Source organism: Rhinatrema bivittatum, chromosome 8 (assembly GCF_901001135.1).
Source record: "Rhinatrema bivittatum chromosome 8, aRhiBiv1.1, whole genome shotgun sequence".
NCBI classification, from domain to species: domain Eukaryota; kingdom Metazoa; phylum Chordata; class Amphibia; order Gymnophiona; family Rhinatrematidae; genus Rhinatrema; species Rhinatrema bivittatum.
In genome coordinates this window covers 29134536-29156031 of record NC_042622.1, presented here as the reverse complement: position 1 = coordinate 29156031, position 21496 = coordinate 29134536, and the positions used below count along the sequence as shown (strand labels likewise).

The following is a 21496-nucleotide window of genomic DNA, read 5'->3' as shown; positions in this document are numbered from 1 at the left end:
GATTATTTTGTTCTAGAGCATTGTTTCCTCTGAAAGGTCTGCATCGCCAGCATTATTTGTATCTTTGAGGAATAAGTGTCTCTATTATTTGCCCCGTTTCCTCTATCCTGTACATATTTAGATCCTTAAATTTAGGTCTGTAGCATTTTTGGTGTAGGCTCTGCAACGTGTTGATAGGCTTTGGGTGGCAATTAATTACGAGCAGTGCTTCCTTGTCCATTCCCCCTCTCCAGTTTTGACATTTTTGTCAACCAGGATATCTGGCTTGCACCAGAACTGGAGTGGGCAGATGCTGTCAGTCTGTCACTTGAACAAGGCTCATTTTTTCTCTGGACAGGCCTCTGTTTGCAAAAGTCCTGCTTTGAATCTCTTTTACAAAAATAATGGCTGCTCTTTATACCAAACGGGCTGGCTGCCAGCAGATTTGTCACAGCAGAAGCTGACACTGGCAACTGCTGTGCGAGAATGACTTTGGGGAAATCAAATCTGAATCGTAATAATAGGGAAGCGCTACGATGCTTAAACAAAACTCTCTGCTCCCGACATCAAATAATTAGCTAAAAGAATAAACGTTCTAGAGAAACGCCTCCTCAGAAAACACTCTTCACCTCACAGATCATTAAAACTAGACTGCCATGAAAAGAGACAACGCAGCTTGGTACCCAAAAGCAATGTTCCCTCTAATTTTTTTGTGGGCGGAGAGGGCAAAAGTTCTTATGTGCAATGTAGTGTATGAATGTGTGCAGCCAATATTCAAAAGAGCTGAGCGCCTACATTTAGGATCCTAGTTTAGGCATTTATTTTCAACCAAACGCAGCGGCTGAAAATTCACATGAAAGAAGATGTCTAAATTTAGGCTCTGCTATTTATTTGCCTAGATTCATTCTCCTACTTTAGGTGCCTAGTTCTGAAAACCAGTGTTGAGCTCCTAGCTTTGGGTCCCTGTCCACCCCGCTGACACCCAGTTTTTAGTCACCTAAATTCAGAAGCTGAAAAGAGGAGCCTAGGTTTAGCAACGCAGCCCTAGTGCATTTCCCAAAGGGCCAATTCAGGAGCCTAGCCCCTTGAAAAACTGGCCTCAGCATGCGCTGAAACGCCATTCTGTTTTCCTTGTCCTCTGCATGCTGCGTTTTCCTTTGTGTGTGCACAGCTTATGGGAAATATTGTACACAAGCCACTTTTCTTTGGGGGAAAAACTGTGATAAATCAGAATTTCAGCTGCAAGCCTGCATGGAGCAGCAGTTGTTACTACCCTTAAAATAATAATAATTAAAAAATTTTTTTAAAAAAACTTGCTGGGCAGACTGAATGGATCATTTTGGTCTTTTTGAACGTCTTAAAAAGCCCTAATAAGTAGCCAAAGAATCTAATGTGGCAAACAAGTCATAATACTTGGTTACCATTAAACAAAAAACATAGAAGAGTCACTTTTTTTGTCTGAAATGCCATAAAATGTACTTTTCTAACATGGACATCGGGCTAAACAGAAACCGGCTAACTTACGCATCCTGCCTCTGCAGTGTAATCAGCTCCACCCTTCTGAGCCTAGATTAACAGAGCCAGATGGGGCTAATTTTGTGTTTTTGGATCATTATATATTAAACTCTGCACTAATATATGCCAGCTGAAAGGGCCTGCAGGAGCACATCTTGATTTTCCAAGAACATGAGCTCTTAAAGATGAACAATCAGGCTTGCCACTAGAGGCCTGACTGATCTTACAATTTCCCAGTACAGGATTTTAACAATTAAAACAAACAAAAAAAATAATAATTCAGCAGCCTGAATTTATTTATTTATTTATTTAGCATTTTTCTATACCGACTTTCCAATAACAAAATTATTGATCAATTCGGTTTACATTTTAAACAATAACAACAATGACAAGTAAATGTCTTACAATGAACAGGTCGAATTAACTTGGATTAAGATATATGGGGGTAATAACATAATTAACATGAGCGGTGCCTAATATAGGCTAGAGGCTGGGTTTTAATGATAGACTGCCAAAGATAATAGTCTGCCAAAGATAATAGACTGCCAAAGATCATGTGATTTCTAGAGAAGATCTATATAGTTCTCTAGCGTGTTACCACTGAGGGGATATTGGCAGGGATATTTCGCAGGTTGATGTTATGGGAAAGCTTGGTTGAATAACCAAGTCTTGAGTCTTTTTTTAAATGTAGTGGAGCATTGCAGTGATCTGAGCTCTGATGGGAGAGAGTTCCAGAGTTTAGGCCAGCTGTGGAGAAAGCTCTTTTACTTAATGCTGACTTCATCGGTGGAATTTGAAGGTTGTTTTTGTAGGCTTGTCTCACTGGTCTGGAAGATGTGTGGAGTTGGAGAGGGAATGTGAGCTCAAGTGGTGCCAGGTTGTGTATTGCCTTGTGGGTTAGTGAGAGCACTTTGAATAGTATTCTGAATTTGACGGGAAGCCAGTGTAGGCTTTTTAAGATGGGTGAGATGTGGTCTCTTTTGTTGGACTTGGTTAAGATCCTCGCTGCAGCGTTCTGCAGCATCTGTAGCGGTTTTATGGCGTTGGCAGGGAGACCCAGTAGAAGTGAGTTGCAGTAATCTATTTTCGTGAGAATGATTGCTTGTAGCACTAATCGGAAGTCTTTGAAATGTAGGAGTGGTCTCAGTCTTTTTAAGACTTGTAATTTGAAGAATCCATCCTTTACGATGTTATTTATGAGTGATCTATAATTCATTTGGTTATCAAGTATAACTCCTAGATTTCTGACTTGTGGGGTTATTGTTAGTTGAGTTGACATGATGGTACTTGGAAGTGTGTAGGTTCCGTTTTGGGAAATGAGGAGGTATTCTGTTTTGTTTTGATTAAGGTTCAAGTTGAGGTTAGTGAGTAAGTTGTTGATGGCTTGTTGGCAAGAGTTCCAGAAGTCCAGTGTTTTTTGGAGAGATTCAGTAATTGGAATCAGTATCTGAACATCGTCTGCATATAAGTAGTGGACGAGATTCAGGTTGATGAGGAGCTGGCAGAGTGGCAGAAGGTAAATATTGAATAAGGTTGGAGAGAGTGATGATCCTTGTGGGACTCCTAAGTTGCAGGTGACTGGTTGAGATTCTTCCTTGTTGATCTTGACCTTATACTGTCTGTTCTGTAGGAACGATTTGAACCAGTTGAGGGCCTCATCTCTGATGCCAATTTCTGCCAGGCGATCTATTAATTTGCAGCGAGAGCTGTGTCTTTCGACACTTCGTGGGTCACATCACACTTCACGATTAATATCTTGTTTGATGCCTAATCCCATCATACTTCACGATTAATATCTTGTTTGATGCCTAATCCCATCCCTAATCCCATCATACTTCATGATTAATATCTTGTTTGATGCCTAATTCCATCATACTTCACGATTAATATCTTGTTTGATGCCTAATCCCATCATACTTCACGATTAACATCTTGTTTGATGCCTAATCCCATCATACTTCACGATTAATATCTTGTTTGATGCCTAATCCCATCATACTTCACGATTAATATCTTGTTTGATGCCTAATCCCATCTAATAAAACGGACCACACAACACACTCCACCTCTCTTAACACTGCCTTAGCCCATACCCCTCTGCATTCAGTAAGAGACCTAGGAGTCTCCCTAGATCAACATCTCAATTTCAAACCCCACATAAAGTCTCTTCTAAAGATGGGCTTCTACAGACTCCACATCCTCAAAAAGCTTAAGACCCTCCTCCATGCCCAGGATTTCCGCTTAGTTCTGCAGACAACCATTCTATCTAAACTGGACTACTGCAACTCCCTTCTCCTAGGCCTCCCGTCCTCCACCATTAAACCCCTCCAAATCCTGCAGAACGCCATGGCGAGAATCATAACCAACACCCAGAAAAGGGACCACATCGCCCCCGTACTCAAGGATCTGCACTGGCTGCCCATCCCCTTCCGCATTCAATACAAAACACTTACTATCCTACACAACACGCTTTACAAAAACAATCTCCCCCGGCTCAAGGAAATGCCGCGTTTCCGTTCCTCTAACCGCCCCACCAGAACGTCCCTTGCAGGCACCCTCCACACCCCATCCCTCAAAACTGCACACCTTACCCTTACCAGAGAAAGAGCCTTCTCCATTGCTGGCCCCTCCCTCTGGAACTCCCTTTCCTCTGATTTCCGTCTTGAACCTTCCTTACATAATTTCAAAAAAGGACTCAAGACATGGCTCTTCAAGCAGGCCTACCCGGATGCTAACCAAACCTAGCCAGTGCCCCCCACCCCCCTTCTGCCTTTCAGAACTCGCCTTGCATTTTGTATATATTTGTACCGCTAATCCAGTTATATTATGTACCCCTCCCATGATGTGATGTTAGAAAGTTATTACGGTTTCTCTCCATTCCTTTTATCTCTTCCTTTCTCTTTACTCGCTCCCTGCCCACCTCTTCTTCCCCTTTTCTCGCCTGCTCCCCTCACCCCATTCAATGTAATTTTCCTTTCTTTTTGTTAATTGTAAACTGGCGTGATGTGTTCTACGAATGTCGGTATGTTAAAAGTTCATAAATAAATAAATAAATTATACCTCACGATTAATATATTGTTTGATGCCTAATCCCATCCCTAATCCCATCCTACTTCATGATTAATATCTTGTTTGATGCCTAATCCCATACTTCACGATTAATATCTTGTTTGATGCCTAATCCCATCCCTAATCCCATCATACTTCATGATTAATATCTTGTTTGATGCCTAATCCCATACTTCACGATTAATATCTTATTTATTTATTTATTTATTTTAAGTTTTTCTATACCGGCATTCACAATAGATATCGCATCATGTCGGTTTACAATTAACAAGTGGATAGGTAACAAAAAAGGTAAAAACTAATATTTATCTTAATAATAATAATAATAATAATAATAAAACATTAAACAAGAGAAGGCTAAGGTATGCAGTTACAATAAAACAAGGGAGTAATACAACTTGGAGCATAGAAAAGAAGCAGGGGATTAAATCGAAAGAACGTAAATGCCAGTCAATGTGCTTAAGGCATTAGTGAATTGTGTTTATGATGTAGGAATATTAATTATAAGGTAGGGAAATTAGTTGCCGTGAATAAGGCAAAGTCTGAGTGCTAAGTTAATGATGGAGTAGGTTCAGTTTAGTTCAGGAAAGGCTTTCATGAATAGCCACGTTTTGAGTCTTTTCCTGAATGTGGGCAGGCAGGGTTCCTGTCTCAAATCTGGTGGGATGGAGTTCCACAGTGTTGGTCCTGCAGTGGAGAACGCCCTGTCTCTGGTGGTTATGTGCCGCATGGATTTGGAGTGTGGTACTTGTAAGGTTTCTCTATAGGACTCTCTGATTGGTCTGTTGGATGTAAATGTTTTGAGAGGAATTTGAAGGTTGAGCTGAGAGTGCTGGTGTATAGCTTTGAAAATAGTGGTTATGGACTTATATATGATTCTGTAGTGAATTGGTAGCCAGTGCAGGTCTTTGAGGATTGGTGTTATGTGGTCTCTTCTCCGTGTGTTAGTTAATATTCTCGCAGCCGTGTTTTGAACCATCTGAAGGGGTTTCGTGTGAGATGAGGGGAGACCTAATAGCAAAGAGTTGCAGTAATCTAGTTTAGAAAAAACTATTGATTGCAGAATAGTTCTGTAGTCATGAAAGTGGAAGAGAGGTCTTGTTCTTTTTAAGACTTGGAGTTTATAGAAGCAGTCCTTAGTAGTTTGATTTATGAATGCTTTTAGGTTTAACCTGTTATCAAAGATAGCTCCCAGGTTTCTTACTTGTGGAGTTTGTAAATTGGGTGGAGGATTTGAGTCAGTGTTACTGTATTCAGATGAAATTAGGAGGAGTTCGCTTTTAGAGGAGTTTAGTATTAGATTAAGGTTGGAGAGGAGTTCATCAATTTTTTTAAGACTAGTTTCCCAGAATTCTAGGGTTTTGCTGTAGGATTCTTTGACGGGGATGACTATCTGGACGTCATCTGCATAAAGAAAGTGTTTAAGGTTTAAATCAGTTAGCAGTTGGCAAAGAGGGAGCAAGTAGATATTAAAGAGCGTTGGTGAAAGGGAGGAGCCTTGTGGAACTTCCGTGGATGAAGGGTAGTGTTGAGATTCTTTATTGTGAATTTTGACTTTGTATTTTCTGTTCCCTAAGAACGATTTGAACCACGATAGTGCTGTTCCTGTTATTCCGATGTTTGCTAATTGAGTTAGTAGGGATGAATGGTTAACCGTATCAAAGGCCGCTGAAAGGTCCAGGAGGATCAGTAAATAAGTGTGACCTTTATCCAGGCCCATGATGAGGTAGTCGGTCAGGGAAATTAGTAGTGATTCAGTATTTAAAGCTTTTCTGAAGCCATATTGGGACGGGAACAGAATTTTGTGTTCCTCGAGGTAGTCTGAAAGTCTGGAGTTAACTAATTTTTCCGTTACCTTAGCTATGAATGGGAGATTGGATATAGGACGGAAATTGGTAGGATCTTTAGGATTTAAGTTGTTTGATGCCTAATCCCATTCCTAATCCCATCATACTTCACGATTAATATCTTGTTTGATGCCTAATCCCATCCCTAATCCCATCATACTTCACGATTAATATCTTGTTTGATGCCTAATCCCATACTTCACGATTAATATCTTGTTGATGCCTAATCCCATCATACTTCATGATTAATATCTTGTTTGATGCCTAATCCCATACTTAACGATTAATATCTTGTTTGATGCCTAATCCCATTCCTAATCCCATCATACTTCACGATTAATATCTTGTTTGATGCCTAATCCCATCCCTAATCCCATCATACTTCACGATTAATATCTTGTTTGATGCCTAATCCCATACTTCACGATTAATATCTTGTTTGATGCCTAATCCCATACTTCACGATTAATATCTTGTTCGATGCCTAATCCCATACTTCACAATTAATATCTTGTTTGATGCTTAGTCCATTGTTTTGTAACCTCGCAGTTGTTTCTCCTTCCTCATTGTGCTCATATTGTTATCTTATTGTTACTATCCTTTCTCTTGAAATTCCTTAACCCTGTTTTTGTTAGCAATGTTACAGTTTTGTGTACCTCTCTTTTCATGTTAATTCAGTTCCATGTAAACCGACATGATATACGTACGAATGCCGGTATAACAAAACCCTAAATAAATAAGTCACTATGCATGATTTTGAAACTTCTACAGTACTAAAGCACAATCAGGCTAAGGAGAAGCCAATTATTGATTGATTTAAGTAACTTCTAGTCCATGCATAATAGATCAACCATGCGGGGCAGATTACAATAAAACACTCAGAATAAAACTAATTAACAAAAGATAAAATTAATTAAAACCAAGATAATAAAAATAGCAAAACACAAGGAAACATAGCCAATAAAATAAATATTTACTGCATTGCACATATGCCTGACCTCCTAGTCTTCCGTCAGGCTAAAAGCCTCTTGGTAGTGTTTATGAAATATAACAAGGTCTGAAACAGAGTGCACATTGCGTGGTCAGGCAAGTAAGGAAAAGAGCAGTGTCGCTGGCTGGCCCCGTGCTATGGAACAACATGCCACTCGAAATAAGGCTGCAGAAAAATGTGAAAATATTCAAAACTAATCTGAAAACCTGGCTCTTTAAACAAGCGTTTTATAAAGATAAACAGTAGGAGAAAAACAGTTGATTGATAAGGACGCACCAAGTTAGAAGTTCTTATTTTTAACCTACACATGCATATTAATATTATATTCAAACCGCCTAAATTGTTCCTAACAAACAGGCTCAACTTACACACTTACAGCCAGATACAGTAAAGTCCGTGGGAGAGCAGACGAACGCCCGCTCTCCCGGCGCACGCACCGGCCAAGGGCCGGTGCGAGCGATTCAGTATTCAAATGAGCTGACGCGGTGCAAACGAGGAAAAGGAGGCGCTAGGGACACTAGCGCGTCCCTAGCACCTCCTTTTGGCCTGGAGTGGCGGCTGTCAGCGGGTTTGACAGCCGACGCTCAATTTTGCCGGCGTCGGTTCTCGAGCCCGCTGACAGCCACGGGCTCGGAAACCGGACGCCGGCAAAATTGAGCGTCCGGTTTTCGGCCCGACAGCCGCGGGCCGAATTCAAAATTTTTTTTTTTTTTTACTTTTTTTTACTTTTGGGGACCTCCGACTTAATATCGCTATGATATTAAGTCGGAGGGTGCACAGAAAAGCAGTTTTTACTGCTTTTCTGTGCACTTCCCTGGCGCCGGAAGAAATTAGCGCCGACCTTTGGGCGGCGCTAATTTCTTAGAGTAAAATGTGCGGCTTGGCTGCACATTTTACTTACTGGATCGCTCGGGCATACCTAATAGGGCCATCAACATGCATTTGCATGTTGAGGGCGCTATTAGGTGCCGCGGGTGGGCCGCGTGTTTTCCTCCCCTTACTGAATAAGGGGTAAGGGAAAACACGCGTCCAGAGCAGGGTGACAGTGCGCTCCGACGGAGCACACTTTACTGTTAGTTTATTATATTAATGTTACCGTATTATGTTGGCACATGATTAATTTGTAATCTATACCATCCATATTTTTTCATTATCGTGCCTTTATGTAAACCGTGGTGATGGTTATCTAACTTAACGATGGTATAGAAGAGTTTTTAAATAAATAAAACAAATAAATATTACTGAGAAGGCTCTGTGATGAGCTTCACTGATGGTACAACAAAAAAAGCTCATTTCCGCAGAACGTAAAGTTCCGTGCCAGAACAGACCTCATAAATAAATCAGCCAAATATGAAGGGGCGTGAAATGTTTTTAATGTAGGATTTTGGACACGGCAAACACATGCTAGGATGAGAGTTCTAGAAACATCCAAAATGTAAGCTCTGCCATTTTGTCTTGAGTGAAAATTGAGTTTTTATTCTGGTGACAAAGTTTGTAAGGGCCAGGCCGTGATGAAACTTCCTCCTGCTTGGACGCGCATTGTCATCACGTAACTACGGCAAACTTCTCGGAGGTCATTTGCACTGTCCGCAACAAAAAAAGCTTCTTCTTCCTTTTTGTTCATGGACTCACACAACCTGTGCGCCCGAGGAAATGCTAAAAGGGATCGGATCACTTTTTTTTTTTTTTTTAGATAAAATAGTGTGGCTGCTGTGTTAGTCCACTTGAATATATGGACATAAAAGTAAATAAAACAGAACAAATATAAAGAAATGCCTTTTACTGAACTTACAGGCCGATACAGTACAGTGCGCTCTGGCGGAGCGCACTGTTAACCTGCGTTTGGACGTGCGCTTTCGAAGCACTAGCTTTACCCCTTATTCAGTAAGGGATAATAGCGTGTCGAAAACGCACGTCCAACCCCCCCGAAACTAATAGCACCGGCAACATGCAAATGCATGTTGATGGCCCTATTAGTTATTCCCACACGATTCAGTGAGTAAAATGTGCAACCAAGCCGCACATTTTACTTTCAGAAATTAGCGCCTACCCAAAGGTAGGTGTTAATTTCTGCCGGCACCGGGAAAGTGTACAGAAAAGCAGTAAAAACTGCTTTTATGTACAGCCTCTGACTTAATATCATGGCAATATTAAGTCGGAGGTCCCAAAAGTTAAAAATAATTAAAAATTTTAAAAAATTGAATGTCGGCTGTCAAACCCGCTGACAGCCGCTGCTCCTGTCAAAAAGGAGGCGCTAGGGATGCGCTCGTGTCCCTAGCGTCTCTTTTTACCGCGGGCCCTCAATTGCATGTGGGCCGATACTAAATCGCACGCACAGGAGAGTGGCCTGAGCGTGCGCCAGGAGAGCGGGCGCTCGCCCGCTGTCCCACGACTTTTGCTGTATCGGCCCGTTAGATATTGAGGATAATTTTATAAATGTGAGTAGCAGACAATCTATGGGGCGGATTTTAAAAGGCCCGCGTGCGCCGGCGGCCTATTTTGCATAGGCCGCCGGCGCACGTAAGTCCCGGGGCTTTCGAAAAGGGGCGGGAGGGGGCGTGTCTGGGGGTGTTCCCGAAATGACGCAGCGTTTCGTGGGCGGGCCCAGGGGCGTGGCGCCGGTCCGGGGGCGTGGTCGAGGCCTCCGGACCACCCCCGGGACCGGAGAACGGAGCGGGGCTGCCAGCCAATGTGCGCAAAGTTACGCCTGCTGAAAGCAGGCGTAACTTTGCCGACAAAGGTAGGGGGAGGGTTAGATAGGGCCGGGGAGGTGGGTTAGGTAGGGGAAGGGAGGGGAAGGTGGGGGGATGGTGAAGGAAAGTTCCCTCTGAGGCCGCTCCGAAATCGGAGCGGCCTCGGAGGGAACAGGTAGCTCGCGCTGGGCTCGGCGCGCGCAGGTTGCACAAATGTGCACCCCCTTGCGCGCGCCGACCCCGGATTTTATAAGATACGCGCGTATCTTATAAAATCCAGCGTACTTTTGTTCGCGCCTGGTGCGCGAACAAAAGTACGTGATCGCGCAAGTATTTAAAATCTACCCCTATAAGCGCAGAATTTACCTTGAATTTTCAAAGCAAATTTATATTCCCGTGTTAAGCAGGGTTGGTACGCACACAAACTCGCCCAAAGTTAGGTCTGCTTGAACCTACGTGCAGACTGTGTAAAATCCAGAAGTGTGCACATCAGTCCCGGCTCCGCCCCCTGGAACGCCTCTCCCCGGTGTGCATGAAATCGGGTTTTATGACTCAGACACTTATTTTTGTTTGTAATTAATACTTTATTTGAATTATCAACATTTACATCAATAATATCATAAGCAAAAACAAGGATATAAAGAAAAAGAAAGAAATACAATATCAATAAGATATTTAAACTATCCATTACACCTTGGTTCAAGTCCCCATAATCCTAATTTGGGGAGTACTTTTACACAGGTACACATTCCTGGAAGAAAAAGAAAAATTAATATGAGACATATTTATTTATTTTCCCCCCATCTAAACCTCAAAGGATCAAACTAAACTAAATTATATTTTAGATTCTTTATCAAGAAGAAAAGTTTCAAGATGAGAAGGGTCGTAAAAAATAAATTTGTTTTTACAATATGTTATACAGCACTTGCATGGAAATTTAAGAAAAAACATCGCTCCTAGAGATAAAACCCTGTCTTTTAATAACAAGAATTGTTTTCTTCTCAATTGGGTATTTTTAGCCACATCAGGAAATATCTGGATTTTCTTTTCCACAGAAGAGAAAATCCTTATTTTTGAAATATTTTTGTAGGCCAAGATTCTTATCTAGTTCACTACAAAAAGTTACTAAGAAAGTAGCCCGAGTTGGAATATCATCTATTGATGCTTCCAAAAAAGAAGTTAAATTAGGGCTGTTCCCTTAAACCACATCGAATTCTTCTTCTTGACTCATAGAGCTAATTCTAGACTTAGGTACCTAAAATATCTTGGAAAATATCATTTCTTTACTAGAGGAAATTTGCAGCACTTCTCCTAAGTATTTTCTAAGTAATTCTATTGCAGACAACAGCCTAGTAACGGGAATGTTTAGGAAGCGGAGATTCCTAGATCTCATCACATTTTCCAAACTCTCCAGTTGTCTTTGAGCTACCAAACTATCTTTAATAAAGGAAGTGCTCACTGTCTGTAATGTGGCAACCTGAGAGGTTACTACAGAGGAGTTATTTTCCAAATTATTTAAACGTACTCCATAGTCCTGAAGAGTATTCTTCGTTTCAGTGTTAAACGACCCAAATTGAGCCATAGTTTGAGCTAGAAAGCTTCTCCATATTCTTAACTGACCTCCATACATCAATCAAAGTCACATTCTTAAGCTCATTGGAGCTATCCACCATTGCTGCACCTGCTATTGGAGGAGTTTCAAACTCTCCGCCAACCGCTGATGGTTCACCCATTTGCTTCTTACCTTGAGAAATATCCTCTTTCAATGATAACACATTTAAATCATTCGACACATTATCAATTATAGAACCTTGGCTCTGAGGTGATGCGTGTATACCAGGACTCTGAATTGACCCCGATGAAAAGGAAACTTCCGGATTAGGACTTGAAGTAGCATAGTTCACCCTACATATAAGATGTGTATCCACTGGCCCCCTTATCGTAGAAGAAGTTGAAACTGGGGTAAATATCTTAATTTTCCTTTTCCTGCCCATGTATCTTCAAATTGGAACGTTATCCACGAGCGTGACAAACACGACAAGGGGCGCGCCCCTTTAGCAGCGTGCCGCAGCCTCCTGGGTTTTACCTGCTCCGATGTCGCGGTCAGATGATGTCACCAGGGGTGTGGCACGAGTCACTCCATCTGGGCGATAGTCTCTGGTGTAACAAGGTTTCAGCAGTCCCTTCTGGCCGATTTCTCCGGCGGGAGGAAAATCTCTCCAATGCACTCCCAAGAACCAGCCGCAGCCTCCTGGGTTTTACCCGCTCTGATGTCGCGGTCAGATGATGTCACCAGGGGCGTGGCACGAGTCGCTTTGTCTGGGTGATAGTCTCTGGTGTAAAAGGGTCTCAGCAGTCCCTTTTCGCCGATTCCTCCGGCGGGAGGAAGATCTCTCCAGTGCACTCCCCAACTCAGATACTTTTATAACGGCCATTTACGTGTACAGAACCGTGCTTTGAAACTTCGGCCCTTCTTGACTTGCTTTTGGGAGTTATGCTCCCTTGTTTTGAACTAATTATGGAACGTAACACCTGAAAGCTAGGCGAGAAACATATTAGTCTGGTAAAAAAAAAAAAGGGATCAATTTCTTTACTTTTTTTTTTTTAATTAACCATTCCAAATGTAAAAATGGTCTAATGTTGTCTATCGCTCGAGGTAAAGAAATTTGGATGCTGTGCTCTGATCTGCCAAGGAAAACAGAAAGCTGTCCCTTGCTGAGAACATCTGCTGTCCAGAGAAGGTCAGATAAACACAGAAGAGGTTAGAAATTTCCAGTGAAAAAAGGGACTACAATCCACCCTCAAATGCCTATACTGTTTTCATGTAGGCCTGTAATTCAGTAGCCAATGCGCATTCACTCCAGACTGACAGATGTAGATGTAATCCCATTCCAAAGACCGTACAGGCTAAGTGTGGTTGTGGGCAAAGTTATGAAACACCATTTTTAAAAAATGTAGTGCAGTACCTTACTAGTAACAATTCGTGCATTAATTGACTTGGGTTACAAAAGACAGGTAGATGTTGGATTAGGTACTAAAAGGAAAAAAGCTTTATGACTTTTCAAGAAATAAGGATGAAATGTAACTAAGCAAGTTCTCCAAGACTGAAATGGTTTCACTGTGCATAGCAGAGAAAGCTGATATCACTTCACTGTAAGATGTACCAAAGATTGTGATAAGGTGCTGGCATCCCCTAACATGGCTTCACAGTTCTAGCAGTGTCTGCAGGACGCACTTACTGGGGGCTGCTGAGGAGCAGAAAAAGTGGAGGTCTAAATGCAACCTGCACAATGGACTAGTTCTTACAGAAAGTCTTTGAAGGTTTCAACATTGTATTTTATTGCTCATAGAGCAGTCTTGACATTAGTAAAAATCTCCAAACTCAAGGCTCAGGAAGATAATAAATGTAGATTTTGCCACATAGAGAGAGGGGCATTCTCAGATACGTTTTATTTCTGTAATATAAGGACATTTTGGACAGGGGTATGGAGAAGGATTAAGCATATACTAAATATCGATCCAATCTGAGTTCACATTTCAAATGATTTGACACAAAAGGGAGTTGAATTAGCAGAAGTTTGAAATTTGTGAGCAGTAACACTAATCGTTAAAGGTGCGGTCCTGGAGGGACTTGGATTGGAAAGCCAGCTGGAGTCTTACGCTCCCCAGGGAGAGGTGAAAAGGTCCAGCAGCATGGCGCAGTGGTTAAGACCTTGGAAAGCTATCAGGTATAAGGGGGGGGGGGGGGGGGGGGGAGGAACGAGGCAGCACCCTGACTTCGCTACACTCTTCCAGCTAAAGAGCTGAAAGGAAAAGTAAATCGAATCTCCTGCAGGTGGTGAGGCTTTTACAACTGACAGCTGCTGTGCCTGGCGGCAAAGGCGAGAAAAAGGTACGAGTGGTGCAAGAGCTGATAGCTGGAAGATCTCCATAGCTAAAATAGGTCTGCCGACATCAGTTATTAGGTTGGTTACTGATGTCTGCATTCACAAGTGAGTTCCACATTAATCCCAGCCAGGAAGGATTGGGCTCTCCAGGCATAAGGAATGTATATGAATAAAGTGTTGGAGTCTTACTGCTAAGGGAATTCTGCACAACGCAGAATTTGCACAGAATTCCCCCCGCCCAGCACAGATTTTTATCTTCCTCAGTGCCAAATCTTGTGATGCGGCAAGAGCCGGGCGAAGAGCCACCACAGCAGTCTCCGTTATGAGCGCGGCAATGTGCAGAGCTGGGCTCCGCGAGCCTGTCAGAACTGGTGAAGAGCCGGGTTCCACGAGCTCGCCGGGTACTGAGCGTGGGCTCGCGCGAGCTCCACAAGGCGCAGAGCCCAGCTCCGCAGGCCCACCTGAAGAAGGGGAGCTGCCCAGTGAAGCTGTCAGCTGAGCCAGTCTGCAAAAAGAGCAGGCACTAGGAGCCTAGAGGAGCCGTTGTTATTCTATGTTTTATATTTTTATCCATGAAATGATGATAGGCGGCCTATAAACTATTTAAATGAATAAATACAGTAAATAGCATCTGGCTTTTCAGAAGAGCCAGGCTCCGTGAGCATGCAGGAGAAGCTAAAATTGGAAAGCACATGCCAGGAGGCAAGACCACTCAGCAGAGTGTTTTAGGGTCCTCAGTCCACAGCCACCTGACTTAGGTACTTCAAAGCAGCCAGCTTGCTGTCGTCTGCCTCGTCTCTCCTGGCATCCTGCTCTTGAAGGATCGGATCAGGCATTGTTTAGATCATCTACCTCAACCTGCATGCTAGATTTTTTTGGACCCAAACAAACCCAAGTCCTTTCCTTTGTCTTCCAACCTATCTCATGTCTTCTTCCTCGTCACCCCTCAATCCTAAATCCTCTCTCCTATCATCTGCACCCCCCCCCTTCTATCCTCTCCTGATCTCCCTCACCCTCCCATAACCCCAGGTTTGTCTCTTCTCACCTTTCCATATCCCAGGTCCCCTGCTGATTCTTCCTCTGCCATCTCCAAACCAGGGTCCTCTACCCATCCTACCTTCTCCATTCTGACCCCTTTTCCTATTCACTCCATCCTTGAAGCCTAATCATTTATACCCTGTTGTATTCCTATTGCATGGTGCTGCTGGAGCTGGGGTAGGACCCCGAGTTGGGCTGAATATACTGGATAGTATTAAATGCAGGCTCATGATTAACAAAAAGATTGTGTTATACTGATAAATAAATGTGCAGAACTTTGCTGAATTTACAAATTTTGTGTGCCCAATTTTTAGTGTTTTGGCACATAATTCCCCCCAAGAGTATTCACAGTAAAGCTCTACAAAATGAGACTGCTGTGGTTTTCAGTGCTAATCTGGTTCCATCACATTACTATAATTCTTCTCCATGCTAAGATGCTACACTGATTTATCTTTACCTTTTGCAGCCCACAGCAGTGTTCTTCTGGAGCTGTTTCCCCTCCAAGAACTAGGCAGGCTCAATAGCTTCCAAGATCATATGTGAGCTAAAATGAGATTTAAGAACGTAAATATGTATACCTTACTCACAGAGGCGTAGTTTGGCAGCATGGAGGGAAGCCCCCTCTCCAAAATAAAAATGCTACGGGTGCTATTGTTGAATGCCCCTTCCTCTCTGCCAAAATGATCTCCTGGCCCATGCTCCCCCCCAACTAAGCAAACTATGCCTATGTTTCTATCATATTCTCCCCTCCAGTAGGAATAAAAGAACCGAAGATATGCCAATGCTGGGTCAGACCAAGGGTCTTTCAATCCCAGTATCCTGTTTCCAGCAGTGGTCAATCCAAGTCACAAGTACCCGGCAAGTATCCAAACATTAAATAGATCCTGTATTACTAATGCCAGCAACAAGCAGCGGCTATTCTCTATTGATTAATAGCAGTTTAAGGACTTCTCCTCCAGGAAGTTATCCAAACCTGTTTTAAACCCAGTTACACTAACTGCTTAAACTACATCCTCTGGCAACGAATTCCAGAGCTTAATTGTGCATTGAGTGAAAAATAATTTTATCCGATTTGTTTTAAATGTGCTACTTGCTAACTTCATGGAGTACCTCCTAGTCCGTGTATTATCCGAAAGAGTAAATAAATGTTTCACATTTTCCCATTCAAGCTCTTTCATGATTTTGTAAACTTCTATCATATCCTCCCCTTAGCCCTAACCTCTTTAGCCTTTCCTCATAGGGGAGCTGTTTCATCCCCTTTATCATTTTTGTCGCTCTTCTCTGTACTTTCTCCAGTGCAACTATATCTTTTTTGAGATGTGGTGACCAGAATTGAGTGATACAGAGGCATTATGACACCCTACGTTTTATCTGCCATTCCCTTCCTAACATTGTTTGCTTTTTTACTGCCGTTTCAATGTAATATCAACTATGATGCCCAGATCTTTTTCCTGGGTGGTAACTCCTAAAATGGAACCTAACATTGTGTAAGATGGAAGACAGAAACAGTCGCATATATCAAGAGTATTACTAATGCTCAAGAAACAAGCATTTTTCAGTGGTCAGAAACATCTAAAAGAAGACATGCTGTGAGACTTGAAGGGGGACAGAGCTAGAGTTAGCATTAGAAAATATTTCTTCACAGAAAGATGATGGATACATGGAACAGCCCCCCAGAGTAATGAAATCGGGTGGAATAGATGTTATCTGCTGTCATTTTCTGTTTTTATGTTTGGAGTAAACTCCAGGATCAAGTTTGAACACAAACAAACTAATCTACATTTAACCCTGGAACAGTTCCAAAGCAGGTGTGTCAAACTGCATTCCTCAAGGGTTGCAAACTGGCTGATTATCAGGATGGCCCTATTCAATATGCAAGAAATACATTTGCATACAGTTGAGGCAATGCATGCAAATATACCTCATGCATATTCATTAGCCTGAAAACTGGACCTGTTTCTGGTTCTTGAGGAATGCAGTTTGAATGCCCTGGCCAAACTGTGAATAGAACACAGAATTAAATGCTAGAATAACTAAAACAGAAGAGCTTATGTGTGAAAACAATACCAGAAAATTATAACTTTTTACTATGTGGTGGTAAATGTTCAGAACAACCTAGCACTAGAGATGGTGCAAGCAAATACTCTAAGAGAATTCAAGTATTGCTTGGGACAAAGAACAGTTAGAGCATTTTGGGAGGCTGGGTAAAAGACTCGGGGGGGAGAGAAGGGCTGGGTGTTGGCTTAAGTATCAATATTTATTATTTTATTATTAATATATATATAACATATGCTTAGCCCTCCATATAGTGTATATTTATCTGCAATCAGTGGGGCGTACAGACATGCATCTGCCCATGTGCCCCTCACCATCCACTGTGGAATGTAGGTACATACTCTCTCAGATATGTGCCTGTACCTCCAAGATTTGTGTTCATACACACAGACATCAGAACTTACAAGCATAGCTGAGTAGCCGGTGGCACACCCCTGCACACTCTTAAGCTCTTGTGCACCCCAAAGGCCGCTGGGCTATTCACACAGCAATGAGCTTAGGTATGCACACTCTTGGCGCACTCTCTCTGCAAAGTCGCAGGTTGTACGAACAGAGGCAGGCAGAACGCCTGGGGCCTCGGAACCAGAGGAAGAGCAATTCCTGGTGTTATGAGACTGGACGCAGGCAGAGCGACTCTTGGGGCCACGGAACTAGAGAGGCAACGGAATTTCCAGATACTAATAGGTAAGAGGAGCAAAAAGGAATGATTGCTCAGACTGGGCTGGGGGGAGGAAGGAGAGCCCTTGGGTTGATTATGAGAAGAGAGTTCTGGGTGTTGCAGATCTAAATTAGTGGGAATTTGAATGCTCATTTCTTCAGAATGAGCAAACACAACAAAACTGACTTAGATAAGGAGTGATATCCCAGCTGACAGTCAAGCTTGGGTGGCTGACAGCTGGGTTATGAATCCTTAGAAACAGGCAGTCTGGACCGGCCAACTGGACCCATCTGTTATGTTACTAAGGGGCCAAAAATACCAAAATGCAATAACACATTAATGCGCATTGTTTGTGCAGCATTTCCCAACTCTCTCCACCTAACCAGTTCGGTATTCAGGATTGCCAAAATGAAAATGTATGAGACAGATTTCCATACCCTGGTTCTTCAATGTATGCAAATCTATTTTGTGCATATTCATTATGGATATCCTGAAAAGCTAATTGGTTAGGTGTGCCTCCAGGAGCCTGATGTCAGGACAAAGACACCAGCATGGAGGATGATAACTGTAAGGAGTTTTCTCCACATTGTCCTAATGCTTGCTCCTCCATCAAGTGCACTGAAGGTGCCAGGGACTGGCAGCTCCGAAAACGGGTGCGTGGTTGATGCAGAGGTCAGATGTTACTGAGGGTCAGTGATATGCCAATGCCTGTCTCAGTGCTGACTGCACCACCAGCTCCAAGGATGTGGAACTTCTTTTCCTTCTGCATCAATGGGCCTCGTGAAGAAGAGGAAACACCCTGGCATGCCGAGGAGATTGCAGGCTTCTGCACCTTGCTTGACCTCTGAACTATGGAGGATCTGAAGCCTGATGCCACAGTTGGGGGAATTTTGCCCAAGGAGTTCCTCCTCAAGTCAGTGTGGAGAGAGCCTGAGGCTGCCCCACTCTAGAAGAACCGGCTCCAATTTTGTGACCGACTGCAAAGCTCCTCCATCTTCCAGGCCCTGTTCCTCTGGGACCTCAGTGACATTTAACCATAGCAGTTGGCTGAAACGTGGTTGGGATCAAGGCACAATATCATGGCCATCTTTCAGCTACAGAAACAGTCCTTGAAGTCACTAGAAGTGGTCTTTTTGGAGCTAGACATTGTTATTTTTACTTTTTTTTTTTTGTAACAGCACTGAAAAGTGCTGTTGAGGAGCTGCCAAAGTAGTGAGACAATTCTGAAATGAGTTAGTGAACGAACTTCAGAAACATGAAAAAGATATAAAAAAGATGGAGGGGATCACACGACAGCACTCTTTGATGACATCACTCACTTATCATGGCTAATTCATACCTGCTTGTTGATGGAGGAGCTCTTTTGAATTCTGTTACCATGCTTGTCTTCACCACCTCTTCCAGGATGGCAATCCAGGCTTCCATCATCCTTTACGTGAAAAAATATTTCCTGATGCTGCTCCTGAGTCTGCAACCCCTTATGGAGCTTCATGACCATATCATTGGAAAAGTTTGACTCTTTTGTATTAATAATACCTTCCAGCTATTTAAATGTCTGTATCACATCCTCCCTCTCTCTTCTTCTCTAGAATATATTTAGATCGCTGAGTCTCATTTCATGTCTTCTGGTACATTTATAAACTCTATCCTTTTTGAGATACAGCCTCCGGAACTGAATACACTATTCCAGGTGAGGCCTCACCAATGACCTTTTTCTGCACCTCAAATGGCACTGAATCCCAGGTCCCAAACCGTCGTCCATTCCTCACGCTTTTTTTTTTTTTTAAGATCCCTTCTCATTCTCTGTGCTCCTTCTGTGGTGTCCACTCTTTTGTAATCTTAGTGTCATTCGCAGTTCAACTTTCTCCGTTTTCCCATTTGCACCTCCCAGTGTGAGATGCTTGGATGTTCTAGGGCATGCCCCTTCTCTATCCATATTCCTGCCTAACTTTTTTTGAAGTTGCTTTTAAATCTTAAACTTTGGCTCTTCCTGATCATAACATTCTCATTAATTTTAACCACGGGGCAGGAACTTATTAATGCTGTAAGTTGCCTTGATCATCATTAGGAAAAGTGGCCTAAAAATCCAAAAACTGTTAAAAAATATAAATTATAATCAATGCATTTCCTGAAGCCTCTTGTCTTGACTAGCCTAGAAGCTCCGGGAAGCAAGCACTGAGTCTGACTTGCATCTGCACAGATCTACCAAGCTCTAGAAATGCTCCGCAGGCAGTAGCGCAATAGACCAGCCACGTGTTTGGTTAACTGAAGCAAAGGAAGGGTCGGGAACGGGAGCCCCCACGCTCCCGATTGGGAAAAGGGTTAGTCTTCGGGGGGAAGGACCGTATGGTTTCCACACGGGCCCCTTCCGAAGCCACACATTCAACCGCCAGCACGCGCAGCCGACTCCATTACCACTAGCAACGCCTCCCCACGCATCGCGGGGCGCCGAGCGGAAGAAGCGCCGGCCCAATCAGCGCGTCGTACCCTCCCCCCTGATTGGATGGATTCTTCCCGGAAGTTCTCAGTCTCTTTCTTCCAGTTCCCGCCCCTCCTCCGCCTCTCTTTCTCTTCGCGGCGCGGCGGCGGCGCGGCTGCGTAGTTCCGGTGGGGGTTAGTCGACGCGGGGAGTCGCACAGTGTAAGCGCGGCGGGAGGAGGAGGAGGAGAAGAAGGAGGGGTGGGATTGGGGAAAGCAGGGAGAAGGAGAGGACGAGCCAGCTCTTGCACGCCGCCGCCGAGCTCGGCAAGCGCCCGCCGCGCTCATGGAAATGGAGAAGGAGTTCCGCGAAATCGACCGAACCAACAACTGGTCGCTCCTGTACCAGGTGAGAGGCCGCCGCTCTGTCCCCGGCCGCCGACCGCGCGCGCAGCGGATGATACCGCGGGGTTCCCCACCCTCCCACCTCTCAAATGTGCGGCTCGAGCAGCGAGAGACGGAGAGGAAGTGCAGGCCCAGAGCAGACTCTCGGGGGCTCCTCTCGCTGACAGGCCGGGCAATGAATGGGAGGCTTTTGTTCCTGCAGCCCCGGCTGTCATCTTCGGAGCATAGGTTGTTAAATGTGCCCCCCCCCCCCGCCCCTCCGAACTGGATAGGGAGATGGCGAGTTGTGAGGTTTTGTGTGTTTGGTTTTTTTTAGATTGTTTTCTTTTTAAGAACAGAATACACTCGTATTTTATGTTTAAGGCGGATTAATTGCGGTATTCTTGGGTATTGGATCATTGCAAAATCGGCGATGTGTTATAAATATCAGTTACCAAAATGGCTATTTTTCTGTTTCCTCCGAAATATCTGTATAGCTGAGACATAGACCAAAAAGTTGTGATCCTGTTCTCACTCGGTACAAAAAGAAAGTATTCTTTGCCCCGATTTCTTCTGTTATTATTATTATTTTTTTTACATAGGTATAGAATTTTTCTGCTCCCGATCATCTTGACTTGAGTTCCTGAGTTCAATATATTGTTGTTGTCTTTCTGCCTGGCACATTTGCAGTATCCCTAGATGCCCTTTCTTTTGTTTATGGAAAATAATATTCTATAACGATGATGCGGGATCGTTTTACCTTCAGATTGGCATATTTGGGAGCAAGCAGTGATGATGGCAGTATATGAAATGCGTTCTCCAAAATTATTTTTCTTTTAAAATTCAAAGCTAAAATAATCGTTTATCCAAAAGGGAAGGTGATCAGATTAAGCATTGCTTGAATTTAGCTGAATTTGAGCAATTAGGTGGCACAACTGGGTTTTGACGTAACACTTCCATCT

The 21496-nt window shown here is 43.2% G+C and overlaps 1 protein-coding gene across 1 annotated transcript in view; it reads left to right on the top strand.

Annotated features, from left to right (window-relative positions):
* Positions 1–20397: 20397 nt before the first annotated feature.
* Positions 20398–21496, top strand: part of PTPN1 (protein tyrosine phosphatase non-receptor type 1) — a 179520-nt gene continuing 178421 nt past the window's right edge. Inside the window, exon 1 of the mRNA XM_029611687.1 lies at positions 20398–20559. Within this exon, the coding sequence (XP_029467547.1) occupies positions 20497–20559 (63 nt within the window). The 5' untranslated portion in view covers positions 20398–20496. The remainder of the gene's footprint in view (positions 20560–21496) is intronic.